Source organism: Eubalaena glacialis, chromosome 2 (assembly GCF_028564815.1).
Source record: "Eubalaena glacialis isolate mEubGla1 chromosome 2, mEubGla1.1.hap2.+ XY, whole genome shotgun sequence".
Lineage (NCBI taxonomy): Eukaryota > Metazoa > Chordata > Mammalia > Artiodactyla > Balaenidae > Eubalaena > Eubalaena glacialis.
This window is the reverse complement of record NC_083717.1, coordinates 157,351,984-157,365,531: the sequence shown is the minus strand read 5'-3', so window position 1 is coordinate 157,365,531 and position 13,548 is coordinate 157,351,984. Positions and strand designations below refer to the sequence as shown.

The 13,548-nt window shown below is 37.8% G+C and overlaps 1 protein-coding gene across 1 annotated transcript in view; it reads right to left on the bottom strand.

Annotated features, from left to right (window-relative positions):
* The window catches only part of RHOJ (ras homolog family member J), an 82,085-nt gene extending 76,370 nt beyond the window's left edge, over positions 1 to 5,715 (bottom strand). Inside the window, exon 1 of the mRNA XM_061182661.1 lies at positions 5,090 to 5,715. Coding sequence (XP_061038644.1) covers positions 5,090 to 5,333 — 244 coding nt within the window. The 5' untranslated portion in view covers positions 5,334 to 5,715. The remainder of the gene's footprint in view (positions 1 to 5,089) is intronic.
* Between the last annotated feature and the right edge of the window lie 7,833 nt (positions 5,716 to 13,548).

The window sequence follows — 13,548 nt, the reverse complement described above, 5'->3', positions numbered from 1 at the left end:
CTGCCCCCAATTTTTAGACCTAGCCCATAGTTGAACTTGGGGTTACTCTGGAACATGCGTTTTTATGAAGAACTACCAATGAGTGAGCCACTCAAAATTTAGCTAAGCTTTTGAATATAATGCAAATGGAGGAATTTGAGTACATCCCATCTGTTTCCAAATGAAATTTATACATTGTATAGTTACATTATTCAATAGATGTGACATTGGCTGGTTGGGTCAAGAAAATTCTATGCTGTATTATAATCCCGGTAGAGATAAAATGATTATTTAAAATACAAGCAAACTACTTCAAAAATATAATACATTTAATAAATATTTTATATGTTCATTCCTAAAGAGATATCTGTTGGACCAACAACTTGTTCATTTATTCCTCAAAGTTTTAATGGACCAGGAATTATCTATGCGCCGGAAGGACAGAGATGCGTAAAACATATTAATTCATTAGTTCAGTAACAATCTATTGAGAGCATACTAGATGTTGAGTTCTGTTTTAGAAGATGAAGATAGAGCAGTGAACAAGACAAAGCCCTTGCCCTCGTGGGGTTTACATCCCAGTGTAGGATAAAAATGGTAAGCAAATAAATATAATGTGAAGTAGTGTTAAACCTTATGAGGAAAGATGAAACAGGATAAAAATTAAAGAGTGACTGTACGCATGTGTGTTTGTGTTTGTGTGTCTGAATGCATTAAACAATGTGATCAATTGAAGCTGAGGAAGATCGGGAGGAATAAGGTAAGGTTGGGGGAAGAACAAATGCAAAATCTTCAAGGAAGGAAGGAGTTTGGTGTGTTTGAAGAATATGAAGATGGCTGAGAGCAGAAATACTGCAGCGCAGAGAGTTAGGAAAGGAGGTTGGAGAGATAATGGGGACTAAGTCATGGAGTACCTTGTAGACTGTGATAAATGATGGGGTCTCAGGGTGAAGGGATTTGATTGGTGGATTTGGGCTGTGGATAGTCCTTCTGTCGGGAGTGTGAAGAACTGAACTATACGGGATAAGACTGGAAGCAGGGAACTGGGAGGTGATTACAGTAGTTTGGATGAGAAATGATGGTGGCTTGGATGAGAGTGAAAACAATGGAGGTGGTGAGAACTGATCAGATTTGAGATGTATTTTGAATGTTGACCTGATTAGTAGTAGGAAGGGATAATAGCTAGTGGTTTGGATGGAGAGGGATGGGGAGTATTGTCAAAGGAAGAAAAGAGTTAAGGATAATACCAAAGTTTTTGTTCTGAGCAACTGGGTGGAAGACAGTGGTCATATACTTCTATGGGGAACACTAGGGGAGGAGTAGATTGGGGCAATTAAAAAATTCTGTTTTGGACAGGTTAAGTTTGAGATGCCTATTAGATATCCAAATGGACAGTTGAATATATGAGTCTGGGTCAGGGTTTTTTTTTTGTTTTTTTTTGTGGTAGAGATATACATTTTGGAGTCACCAGTGTATAAATCACATTTAAAGCCATGAGACTAGATACTGTCAACCAGGGCATGAGCATAAATAGAGAAGGGGACCGAGAGACTGAACACTGAAGTATGCCAATGTATAGTGGTATGGAAAGAGATGGAGAAAGCAGCAGAGGAGATGGAGAGAGATTTGCCAGTAGGGGAATAAAAACCAGGAGAATGTGGTATCCCAGGAGCAAAGAAAGTGTTTCAGGAAGGAGAGTATAAACCGTAAGAAAAGCCTCCAAGAGATCAAGTAAGATGAGGACTGAGAATTGAACACTGGTTTTGTCAAGACATGACCCTTTCCCTCAGGAGCTTATAGTACAGTGGGACTGGGGAAATAAGGAAACAAATAAATTGCTATACAATGGTGCAAGTTGTGTTCTAGCAATGTTAACACATTTCTGGGGATGGGTTGGAGATGGAGCAAGGAATTCTCCTTGGGGAGTCAAGGAAAGCTGAATCGAGCAGATGTACTTTTGGATTCTGATAGGTAGGAGGGAGGGAAAATAACCAAGATTTATAAAACTTAAAAACATTTTTTTCTAGTTGGTTGTTGATTTTTCTACAATCACTCATGCAGAACTAATATTTCCTCTCCAGTGAATATCCCACTACTATTACTCCATGTAGACATATTTATCAATTATCAGTAAACATGATAACTATATCATCAGGACAATACACACACTCTATCACACCCTACTCCATTTGAAAAATACTCTTGTAATTATATTTTTCCTTGTTGTAGCCTTTATATTTTAATTACATTTTAATTCCCTTTCATAGCTGTGTGCAACTGTAGAGACCCTATTCTTTTTTTTAATCAAAGTATAGTTGATTTACAATGTTGTGTTAATTTCTGCTATATAGCAAAGTGATTCAGTTATACATATATATCTATCTATATATTATTTTTTATATTATTTTCCATTATGGTTCATCACAGGATATCAAATATAGTTCCCTGTGCTATACAGTAGGACCTTGTTGTTTATTCATTCTGTATGTAAGAGACCCTATTCTTAATCACAGTAGCTACTATTACCTAATACTTATCATGTGTAAGGTGCTGTTCTAAGAACTACATGTATTAATTTATTTTGTTCTCATGATCTTAATACCTCTATTGTCCCTTAAAAAAATTCATGACAACTGAGGCACAGAGAAGTTGAGCAACTTGCTCAAGACCACACAGTAATGGCAGAGCCAGTATTAGAACTGGGCTGTCCAGCTTCAGAGCTCACTATCTTGTGCTCACTATCTTAAGTATTTCCGTCCTTACTATTATATATTTACCTTCCTAGGATGGGTAGCTATTAGGGAAAAATCTTCTTCAAGAGATAGGCTCTCTTTGACTTGAACTTTTCTAAATTCTTTGACTGCAATTTGCCAAAGACTCAGTAAACTATTTGCAGGTTGTCATTTCAGAATGAGCCAGTAGGACCAGGGACTGGATACTGGATATTTCTCCACGTGGAGAAGAGACCATGAGTTCTTTTACAAATGACTGTAGATTCTCATGTGACTGTGTAAGGGTTTATGTTCAATCAGTTCATGTATGAGGAGCGTGGTGGTAAAAAGAGTTAGGGTCTTCGTGATGGAGAAGATCCCTCTACAAATGGAAGTGTTCACTTCATTGCGCGCCTAGATGTATGTGGCTTACACCTTCATTTCCCTTACAACCTAACTGCAAATGCATGAGAAGACTGTGTACTTAAAAAAAGTACAAAGTGTAAGTCAAAGTAACAATGTTTGGGAATGCCTACTATGTACAAAGTATTGCTTTGGGTACAGTGGCTGTGATTTCTTGAGAGCTAAAACAAGTAATAGCCAAAATCTAAGATGCTTTGTTACTCAAATAACAGCAAATATGTACACAACTGAAACATAAAACAATTTGATCTTAGTGGAATCTAGCAGTGGTCCAGCCTTTGTTTGATCTCTAATGTTTTTTATAGGCTAACTTTATCTCTAAAGATGGTTTTATCGTCTTTCTTCCTGACACTGTACTGTAATTGCTTCACCCAATAGTTGGGGATGGGATATGTAATTTTTAAAAGCACTTGAAACCTCTCCCTTTAGTAGATTGTGGGTTCCATTTTTGATCTAAAAGTTTTTGAAATTAGGTACCAGCCAGTTCCCTATCCTGGCAGAAAGATGGTGTAGAATAAATAACTTTTGCTAAGATATTTACAGGTCAGGATCCCAATAATTTTCTTAAGTTGCAGACCTAATTTTACAATTACTTTTTTTTTCCCCCCTCAGGGTGAAAGTCTACCTGTACTTCTCTTCATTCTGTTCTCATTAAAATGGTCTTCTCTGGGCACAGAAAAGCTTAAGAGAGCCAGTGTTCAAATTTGCTCTTGATTTCTACAAATATACAAAAACCTGCTAGAAAGTGGATACTATTTTCACTGTGGTTCTCTCCCTGTCTGCTATGTAATAGTTGTCGTAAATCATGTACGTGTAGTAGTAGGAGGAGACGTAGGTGATTGTTTAGCTGTGGAAAAGAAGCTGCTTCCTACAGAAAGGATTTCAAATGACCTCACAGCAAAGCCAATGCTCACACAGGTTTCCTGTGGGCCATTTCCCCTTCGCTGCTCTGGACCCAAAGCTAAAGTGAAGAAGAGAAATTTTCCTCTCACAAAATCTCAAATCTCTGGTAACTCAAGCTGATCTCATAGTGAGCAAGCAGATCATCGTATTCAAAAAAGTTATAAAATCTAGGCTATTGTAAACCTGAAGCATTGTATGAATTTGCTTTTAAGAAATTTAATAAGATTTGTTTTGGAGATTAAGAGAAAAAATAAGAGTCAAAATGGAAAAATTTAAATAAGCTATCACACAACAAACTTTAGAACACTCGAAAAAATATACCTGAAAGAATTAAGTTGTGACTACAGTATCTTAACTGTCAGATCTTAAAGTATTTTATGCCATATTTTGTGCTTTGGGGACATATGTTGAAATAAATAAAATTTTATTTTTCTCTTTATTTTTACCTTTAAAACATATTGATTAAAAATTTCTCTTTTAATTCAAGATACAGATTGCCTAAGAGATATTTAAAATCTTTCAGTACTTTTTCTTCAATCTACCTCCACAGGAAAATGAAAGTACATCGGGACAGCACCAATCATTATAGAAAAACGAATGTTCTAATGTTACGAATCGCAGCATTTCATTTATAAATGGCATGTGGTGAATATACGAGAAGTGGCAAGAACACTTCTTTCACCACTTGTGTGGTTAGTGTCGTTGTTGTTGTTTTTTAAAGAACTGTGATGCAATTACCCTACCTTTTAAAAAGTTCACATTAAAGAAAGTTGATGAATCTTCAGGCAAGTGTGAAGTAAAATCTCTAGCCGCAAAGCTTAGAGGACGGTTCAGGGTATTTCCCCAGCGTTATTCATTTGGTGTAACTGGAGAAAAGTGTTACCATAACACTGATATACAAGTTGTCCTAACAACAGCAAAGACCTTGGTCGTCTGCTATGCCCAGCTACCTGGCTCCTGGCAGGCCCAGACCCGGCACTGACATTAGAGATAAGCCAGGCCCCTCTGAAGCTGGGCTGTGGTCTCCCGCCTCCTTCACCTCGTATGCAAGGGTAGGTTTCCGCTTTTCTTACCTGCATAGTGGTCGAACACAGTGGGCACGTACTCCTCGGGGAAGGCGTCGTTGGCGTAGCTCATGAGCAGGCAGGTCTTCCCCACGGCGCCGTCCCCTACCACCACGCACTTCAGCATCTTCTTCTCCTCGCGGCCACCGCAGCCGCAGCTGCTGTCATTTCCCTCCTGGCAGTTCATTCTCACGGCTCCAGCTGCTGTGACTGTGCCTCTGCCGTTGCTTCTCCTGCTTCTCCCAAAGCCCATGAAGCGAGCCGCAGGCTTGAGGTCACTCTGTCTTACTTTGGGGAACTCGGATCATGCAGACTTGTCCGAGGCGGCTGGCATGTGCCCTCTTGCTTACCATACTGGTCAAGAAAGGTAACACACACTGGGGAGAATGATTAAAAGCATCTGCCCCTTGCCCTCATCAGTTTGAGTTATGAATCCTCATTTTTCACCAAATTCTAGGGGCTTCCTGGGAGTCTAGAAATTTCAACAGCCTGAGGGTTTCACTCTGCTCTCCTGTTCTCCAAGCCTGGCTGAAGACACAGTGGAATTTCGCTAAATCTTCCCCATTTTCCACTTCACATCTAACATGGAGGAAAGCTGGGGTTTTTAATGGAGTTTTTCCCTTGCTTCCTCCAGCTTGCTGAGTGTCAGGAAATCATGGGTTTCCTGCTGCATTCCATATTAGGATCAGTGGGCTGGAGAAGGCTGCAACAATGGGAGCTCTGTGTGTGTGTGTTTTTACTTCTGGGGAACGCTGCCAGGACATGGAGTGGGAAAACACTAGGGGTCCCACTGCAGACTCAAGCTGTCAGACTTCCTGTTTCATCCACGGCTGGGGAGGTTGTTTGCCTGTGGGCTGGCTGGGAAGAAGCTGACGAAAGGATGGAAACTGGGGAGTACTGTCGGCCACAGAAACAGAGGGAACCACACCAGCCGTTGTAGGATAACATATGACATCATCCCTCACTGAGTCACCAGTTAAAAGCTCTGCAGATTAAAACTGGACAGTTCTTCACATACTCAAGCGAGAAGCCCTAAGCAATTTGTCCTGGCAGTAAAGAAGAAAACCTTCCAGAGTTTCACTGTTACAAAGGGAAACGTTCTTGCAGATCGTAGGTATAAGATGTGTGATCGGGTTTATAAGCTGCCACATTTGAGCTCAACGCTCAAACGTGTATTCCAGACCCAAACATTTTTATGGTTGTAGCACATAAGAAATCAATCAGATGTGGGATGTTTGCATCTTCTTATTAGCGAATAAACACACATGTGCTTGGCTCACCCTTACTTTTGGAAATGAGAGTGTGTGGGATGGCTGTATTGGTTTGTTTCAGGTCCCCAAACGCTGCTTTTGCTTGAACAGTTCCGTTTTTGATTTCGTCTTCTCCCCTTGGTCAGCCTGGCCCTCTTCAATTACAAAGGAGCCATTGGCAGCTAATTTATTTGTCTATTGGGTCACTCAAAACGAAGCCTCTTTGAAGCTCTGCGTTTGATTAATGTACTCGGTCTTAGAAAAGAAGTGGAACTCTGCAAGGGATTTTGACAAATGGGTCAAGTACTTTTTTGATGGGGGAACTATGTGTTTCTTTGAGGTTTCTGAACACTCATTTTTAAGAATTCAGATTATCCATTTGATGTGAGGAGGTTTCTTTGTGTGTGTGTGTGTGTGGGGCGTGAGAAGTCTGGCTTAATGAGTGGCTATCAATAATATCTATATCCACATATATATGCTACTGTATAATAGATATAGCCTCACATTTCTTCTGTGTTGTATTATAGTAACACTTGCCATAGTGTTTAGTGTCCCAATATTTCTTTCCTATAAAGGGATGGTGTTTCAGTCAGGTTGTTGTGTATCTACTAGATCATGTTGCTGTAACAACTCCCAATGCTCAATAATTTAAAATAACATGAATTTCAATGAGGTATCACCTCACACCTGTCAGAATGGCTACTATCAAAAAGTCTCTAAATAACAGATGTTGGTAAGGATGTGGAGAAAAAGGAACACTTGTACACCATTGGTGGGAATGTAAATTGGTGCAGCCACTATGGAAAATAGTATGGAGGTTCCTCAAAAAACTAAAAATAGAGTTACCACATGATCCATCAATTCTACTCCTGGGTATATATCTGGAAAAAGTGAAAACACAATTGAAAAGGATACATGCACCCCAATGTTCATAGCAGCACTATTTACAATAGTCAACACATGGAAGCAAACCAAGTGTCCATTAACAGACAATTGGAATAAGAAGATGTGTTATATACATATACAATGGAATATTATTCAGCCATAAAAAATGAGATTCTGCCATTTGCAGCAATGTGGATGGACCTAGGGAATATTATGCTTAGTGAAACAAGCCAGACAAAGAAAGCCAAATATTGTATGTTATCACTTATGTGTGGAATCTTAAAAAAAAAATCAAATAAATGTATATGTAAAGCAGAAACAGACTCACAGATATAGAAAACAAACTCGTGGTTACCAAAGGGGAGAGGGAAAAGGAGAGGAACAAATTAGGGATGGGGATTAACAGATACAAACTACTACATATAAAATAGATAAGCAACAAAGATATACTGTATAGCACCGGGAATCATAGCCATTTTCTTATAATAACTTATAAAGGAGTAAAATCTGCAAAAATATGGAATCACTATGCTGTACACCTGAAACTAATATATATTGTAAATCAACTATACTTCAATAAAAATAAATAAAATAATGCATATTTCTTGCTCACATTGTATCTGTATTATATATTTTTATCATCTTCATTCAGGGATCTAGGCTGGTGGAGTAGCCACATCGAGGACATTGATGATTAGTGTGGCAGAGGAAGAAATTAATGTAGTAAGTGACATTGGCTTTTTTTTTTCCATAATAAAAACCTATTTTTATTTTATTTTATTTATATATATTTATTGAAGTATAATTGATTTACAATGTTGTGTTAGTTTCAGGTGTACAGCACAGTGATTCTCTCTCTCTCTCACACACACACACACATATATATATATATATATATATTCTTTTTTGGATTCTTTTCCCTTATAGGTTGTAACAAAAATTGAGTAGAGTTCCCTGTGCTATACAGTAGGTCCTTGTTGGTTATCTATTTTATATATAGTAGTGTGTAGATGTTAATCCCAATCTCCTAATTTATCACTGTCTCACTTCTTTCCCCTTTGGTAGCTATAAATTTGTTTTCTATGTCTGTGGGTCTATTTCTGTTTTGTGAATAAGTTCAGTTGTATCTTCTTTTTCTTTTCTTTTTCTTTTTTTTTTTAAGATTCCATATATAAGTGATATCATATGGTATCTTTCTTTCCCTTTCTGACTTCACTTGTATGATAATCTCTAGGTCCATCCATGTTGCTACAAATGGCATTATTTAATTCTTTTTATGTCTGAGTAATATTCCATTACACATTAGCTCTTTTTTTTTTTTTTTTTTAATTTTTTAAATTTTTTTTTAAACATCTTTATTGAAGTATAATTGCTTTACAATGGTGTGCTAGCTTCTGCTTTACAACAAAGTGAATCAGTTACACATATACATATGTTGCCATATCTCTTCCCTCTTGCATCTCCCTCCCTCCCACCCTCCCTATCCCACCCCTCTAGGTGGTCACAAAGCACCGAGCTGATCTCCCTGTGCTATGCGGCTGCTTCCCACTAGTTATCTATTTTACATTTGGTAGTGTATATATGTCCATGACACTCTCTCACCCTGTCACATCTCACCCCTCCCCCTCCCCATATCCTCAAGTCCATTCTCTAGTAGGTCTGTGTCTTTATTCCCATCTTGCCACTAGGTTCTTCATGACCTCTTTTTTTTTTTTTTTTTTTTCCCTTAGATTCCATATATATGTGTTAGCATACTGTATTTGTTTTTGTCTTTCTGACTTACTTCACTCTGTATGACAGACTCTAACTCCATCCACCTCATTACAAACACCTCCATTTCATTTCTTTTTATGGCTGAGTAATATTCCATTGTATATATGTGCCACATCTTCTTTATCCATTCATCCGATGATGGACACCTAGGTTGCTTCCATGTCCTGGCTATTGTAAACAGAGCTGCAATGAATATTTTGGTACATGACTCTTTCTGAATTATGGTTTTCTCAGGGTATATGCCCAGTAGTGGGATTGCTGGGTCATATGGTAGTTCTATTTTTAGTTTTTTAAGGAACCTCCATACTGTTCTCCATAGTGGCTGTATCAATTTACATTCCCACCAACAGTGCAAGAGTGTTCCCTTTTCTCCACACCCTCTCCAGCATTTATTGTTTCTAGATTTTTTGATGATGGCCATTCTGACCGGTGTGAGATGATACCTCATTGTAGTTTTGATTTGCATTTCTCTAATGATTAATGATGTTGAGCATTCTTTCATGTGTCTGTTGGCAATCTGTATCTCTTCTTTGGAGAAATGTCTATTTAGGTCTTCTGCCCATTTTTGGATTGGGTTGTTTGTTTTTTTGTTATTGAGCTGCATGAGCTGCTTGTAAATCTTGGAGATTAATCCTTTGTCCGTTGCTTCATTTGCAAATATTTTCTCCCATTCTGAGGGTTGTCTTTTGGTCTTGTTTATGGTTTCCTTTGCTGTGCAAAAGCTTTTAAGTTTCATTAGGTCCCATTTGTTTATTTGTGTTTTTATTTCCATTTCTCTAGGACCTGGGTCAAAAAGGATCTTGCTGTGACTTATGTCATACAGTGTTCTGCCTATGTTTTCCTCTAAGAGTTTGATAGTGTCTGGCCTTACACTTAGGTCTTTAATCCATTTTGAGTTTATTTTTGTGTATGGTGTTAGGGAGTGTTCTAATTTCATACTTTTACATGTACCTGTCCAATTTTCCCAGCACCACTTATTGAAGAGGCTGTCTTTTCTCCACTGTATATGCTTGCCTCCTTTGTCAAAGATAAGGTGACCATATGTGCGTGGGCTTATCTCTGGGCTTTCTATCCTGTTCCATTGATCTATATTTCTGTTTTTGTGCCAGTACCAAACTGTCTTGATTACTGTAGCTTTGTAATATAGTCTGAAGTCAGGGAGCCTGATTCCTCCGGCTCCATTTTTCGTTCTCAAGATTGCTTTGGCTATTCGGGGTCTTTTGTGTTGCCATACAAATTGTGAAATTTTTTGTTCTAGTTCTGTGAAAAATGCCAGTGGTAGTTTGATAGGGATTGCATTGAATCTGTAGATTGCTTTGGGTAGCAGAGTCATTTTCACAATGTTGATTCTTCCAATCCAAGAACATGGTATATCTCTCCATCTGTTTGTATCATCTTTAATTTCTTTCATCAGTGTCCTATAATTTTCTGCATACAGGTCTTTTGTCTCCTTAGGTAGGTTTATTCCTAGGTATTTTATTCTTTTTGTTGCAATGGTAAACGGGAGTGTTTTCTTAATTTCACTTTCAGATTTTTCATCATTAGTATACAGGAATGCAAGAGATTTCTGTGCATTAATTTTGTATCCTGCTACTTTACCAAATTCATTGATTAGCTCTAGTAGTTTTCTGGTAGCATCTTTTGGATTCTCTATGCATAGTATCATGTCATCTGCAAACAGTGACAGCTTTACTTCTTCTTTTCCGATTTGGATTCCTTTTATTTCTTTTTCGTCTCTGATTGCTGTGGCTAACACTTCCAAAACTATGTTGAATAATAGTGGTGAGAGTGGGCAACCTTGTCTTGTTCCTGATCTTAGTGGAAATGGTTTCAGTTTTTCACCATTGAGGACAATGTTGGCTGTGGGTTTGTCATATACGGCCTTTATTATGTTGAGGAAAGTTCCCTCTATGCCTACTTTCTGCAGGACTTTTATCATAAATGGGTGTTGAATTTTGTCGAAAGCTTTCTCTGCATCTATTGAGATGATCATATGGTTTTTCTCCTTCAATTTGTTAATATGATGTATCACGTTGATTGATTTGCGTATATTGAAGAATCCTTGCATTCCTGGAATAAACCCCACTTGATCATGGTGTATGATCCTTTTAATGTGCTGTTGGATTCTGTTTGCTAGTATTTTGTTGAGGATTTTTGCATCTATGTTCATCAGTGATATTGGCCTGTAGTTTTCTTTCTTTGTGACATCTTTGCCTGGTTTTGGTATCAGGGTGATGGTGGCCTCGTAGAATGAGTTGGGGAGTGTTCCTCCCTCTGCAATATTTTGGAAGAGTTTGAGAAGGATAGGTGTTAGCTCTTCTCTAAATGTTTGATAGAATTCGCCTGTGAAGCCATCTGGTCCTGGGCTTTTGTGTGTTGGAAGATTTTTAATCACAGTTTCAATTTCAGTGCTTGTGATTGGTCTGTTCATATTTTCTATTTCTTCCTGGTTCAGTCTCGGCAGGTTGTGCATTTCTAAGAATCTGTCCATTTCTTCCAGGTTGTCCATTTTATTAGCATAGAGTTGCTTGTAGTAATCTCTTATGATCGTTTGTATTTCTGCAGTGTCAGTGGTTACTTCTCCTTTTTCATTTCTAATTCTATTAATTTGAGTCTTCTCCCTTTTTCTTTTGATGAGTCTGGCTAATGGTTTATCAATTTTGTTTATCTTCTCAAAGAACCAGCTTTTAGTTTCATTGATTTTTGCTATTGTTTCCTTCATTTCTTTTTCATTTATTTCTGATCTGATCTTTATGATTTCTTTCCTTCTGCTAGCTTTGGGGTTTTTTTGTTCTTCTTTCTCTAATTGCTTTAGGTGCAAGGTTAGGTTGTTTATTCGAGATGTTTCCTGTTTCTTGATGTAGGCTTGTATTGCTATAAACTTCCCTCTTAGAACTGCTTTTGCTGCATCCCATAGGTTTTGGATCGTCGTGTCTCCATTGTCATTTGTTTCTAGGTATTTTTTGATTTCCCCTTTGATTTCTTCAGTGATCACTTCGTTATTAAGTAGTGTATTGTGTAGCCTCCATGTGTTTGTATTTTTTACAGATCTTTTCCTGTAATTGATATCTAGTCTCATAGCGTTGTGGTCGGAAAAGATACTTGATACGATTTCAATTTTTTTAAATTTACCAAGGCTTGATTTGTGACCCAAGATATGATCTATCCTGGAGAATGTTCCATGAGCACTTGAGAAAAATGTGTATTCTGTTGTTTTTGGGTGGAATGTCCTATAAATATCAATTAAGTCCATCTTGTTTAATGTATCATTTAAAGCTTGTGTTTCCTTATTTATTTTCATTTTGGATGATCTGTCCATTGGTGAAAGTGGGGTGTTAAAGTCCCCTACTATGATTGTGTTACTGTCGATTTCCCCTTTTATGGCTGTTAGTATTTGCCTTATGTATTGAGGTGCTCCTATGTTGGGTGCATAAATATTTACAATTGTTATACCTTCCTCTTGGATCAATCCCTTGATCATTATATAGTGTCCGTCTTTGTCTCTTGTAATTGTCTTTATTTTAAAGTCTATTTTGTCTGATATGAGAATTGCTACTCCAGCTTTCTTTTGATTTCCATTTGCATGGAATATCTTTTTCCATCCCCTCACTTTCAGTCTGTATGTGTCTCTAGGTCTGAAGTGGGTCTCTTGTAGACAGCATATATATGGGTCTTGTTTTTGTATCCATTCAGCCAGTCTGTGTCTTTTGGTGGGAGCATTTAATCCATTTACATTTAAGGTAATTACCGATATGTATGTTCCTATTCCCATTTTCTTAAATGTTTTGGGTTTGTTATTGTAGGTCTTTTCCTTCTCTTGTGTTTCTTGCCTAAAGAAGTTCCTTTAGCATTTGTTGTAAAGCTGGTTTGGTGGTGCTGAACTCTCTCAGCTTTTGCTTGTCTGTAAAGGTTTTAATTTCTCCATCAAATCTGAATGAGATCCTTGCTGGGTAGAGTAATCTTGGTTGTAGGTTTTTCTCCTTCATCACTTTAAGTATATCCTGCCACTCCCTTCTGGCTTGCAGCGTTTCTGCTGAAAGATCAGCTGTTAACCTTATGGGGATGCCCTTGTGTGTTATCTGTTGTTTTTCCCTTGCTGCTTTTAATATGTTTTCTTTATATTTAATTTTTGATAGTTTGATTAATATGTGTCTTGGTGTGTTTCTCCTTGGATTTATCCTGTATGGGACTCTCTGTGCTTCCAGGACTTGATTAACTATTTCCTTTCCCATATTAGGGAAGTTTTCAACTATAATCTCTTCAAATATTTTCTCAGTCCCTTTCTTTTTCTCTTCTTCTTCTGGGACCCCTATAATTCGAATGTTGGTGCGTTTAATGTTGTCCCAGAGGTCTCTGAGACTGTCCTCAGTTCTTTTCATTCTTTTTTCTTTATTCTGGTCTGCAGTAGTTATTTCCACCATTTTATCTTCCAGGTCACTTATCCGTTCTTCTGCCTCAGTTATTCTGCTATTGATCCCATCTAGAGTATTTTTAATTTCATTTATTGTGCTTGTCATCGTTTCTTGATTCCTCTTTAGTTCTTTTACGTCCTTGTTAAAT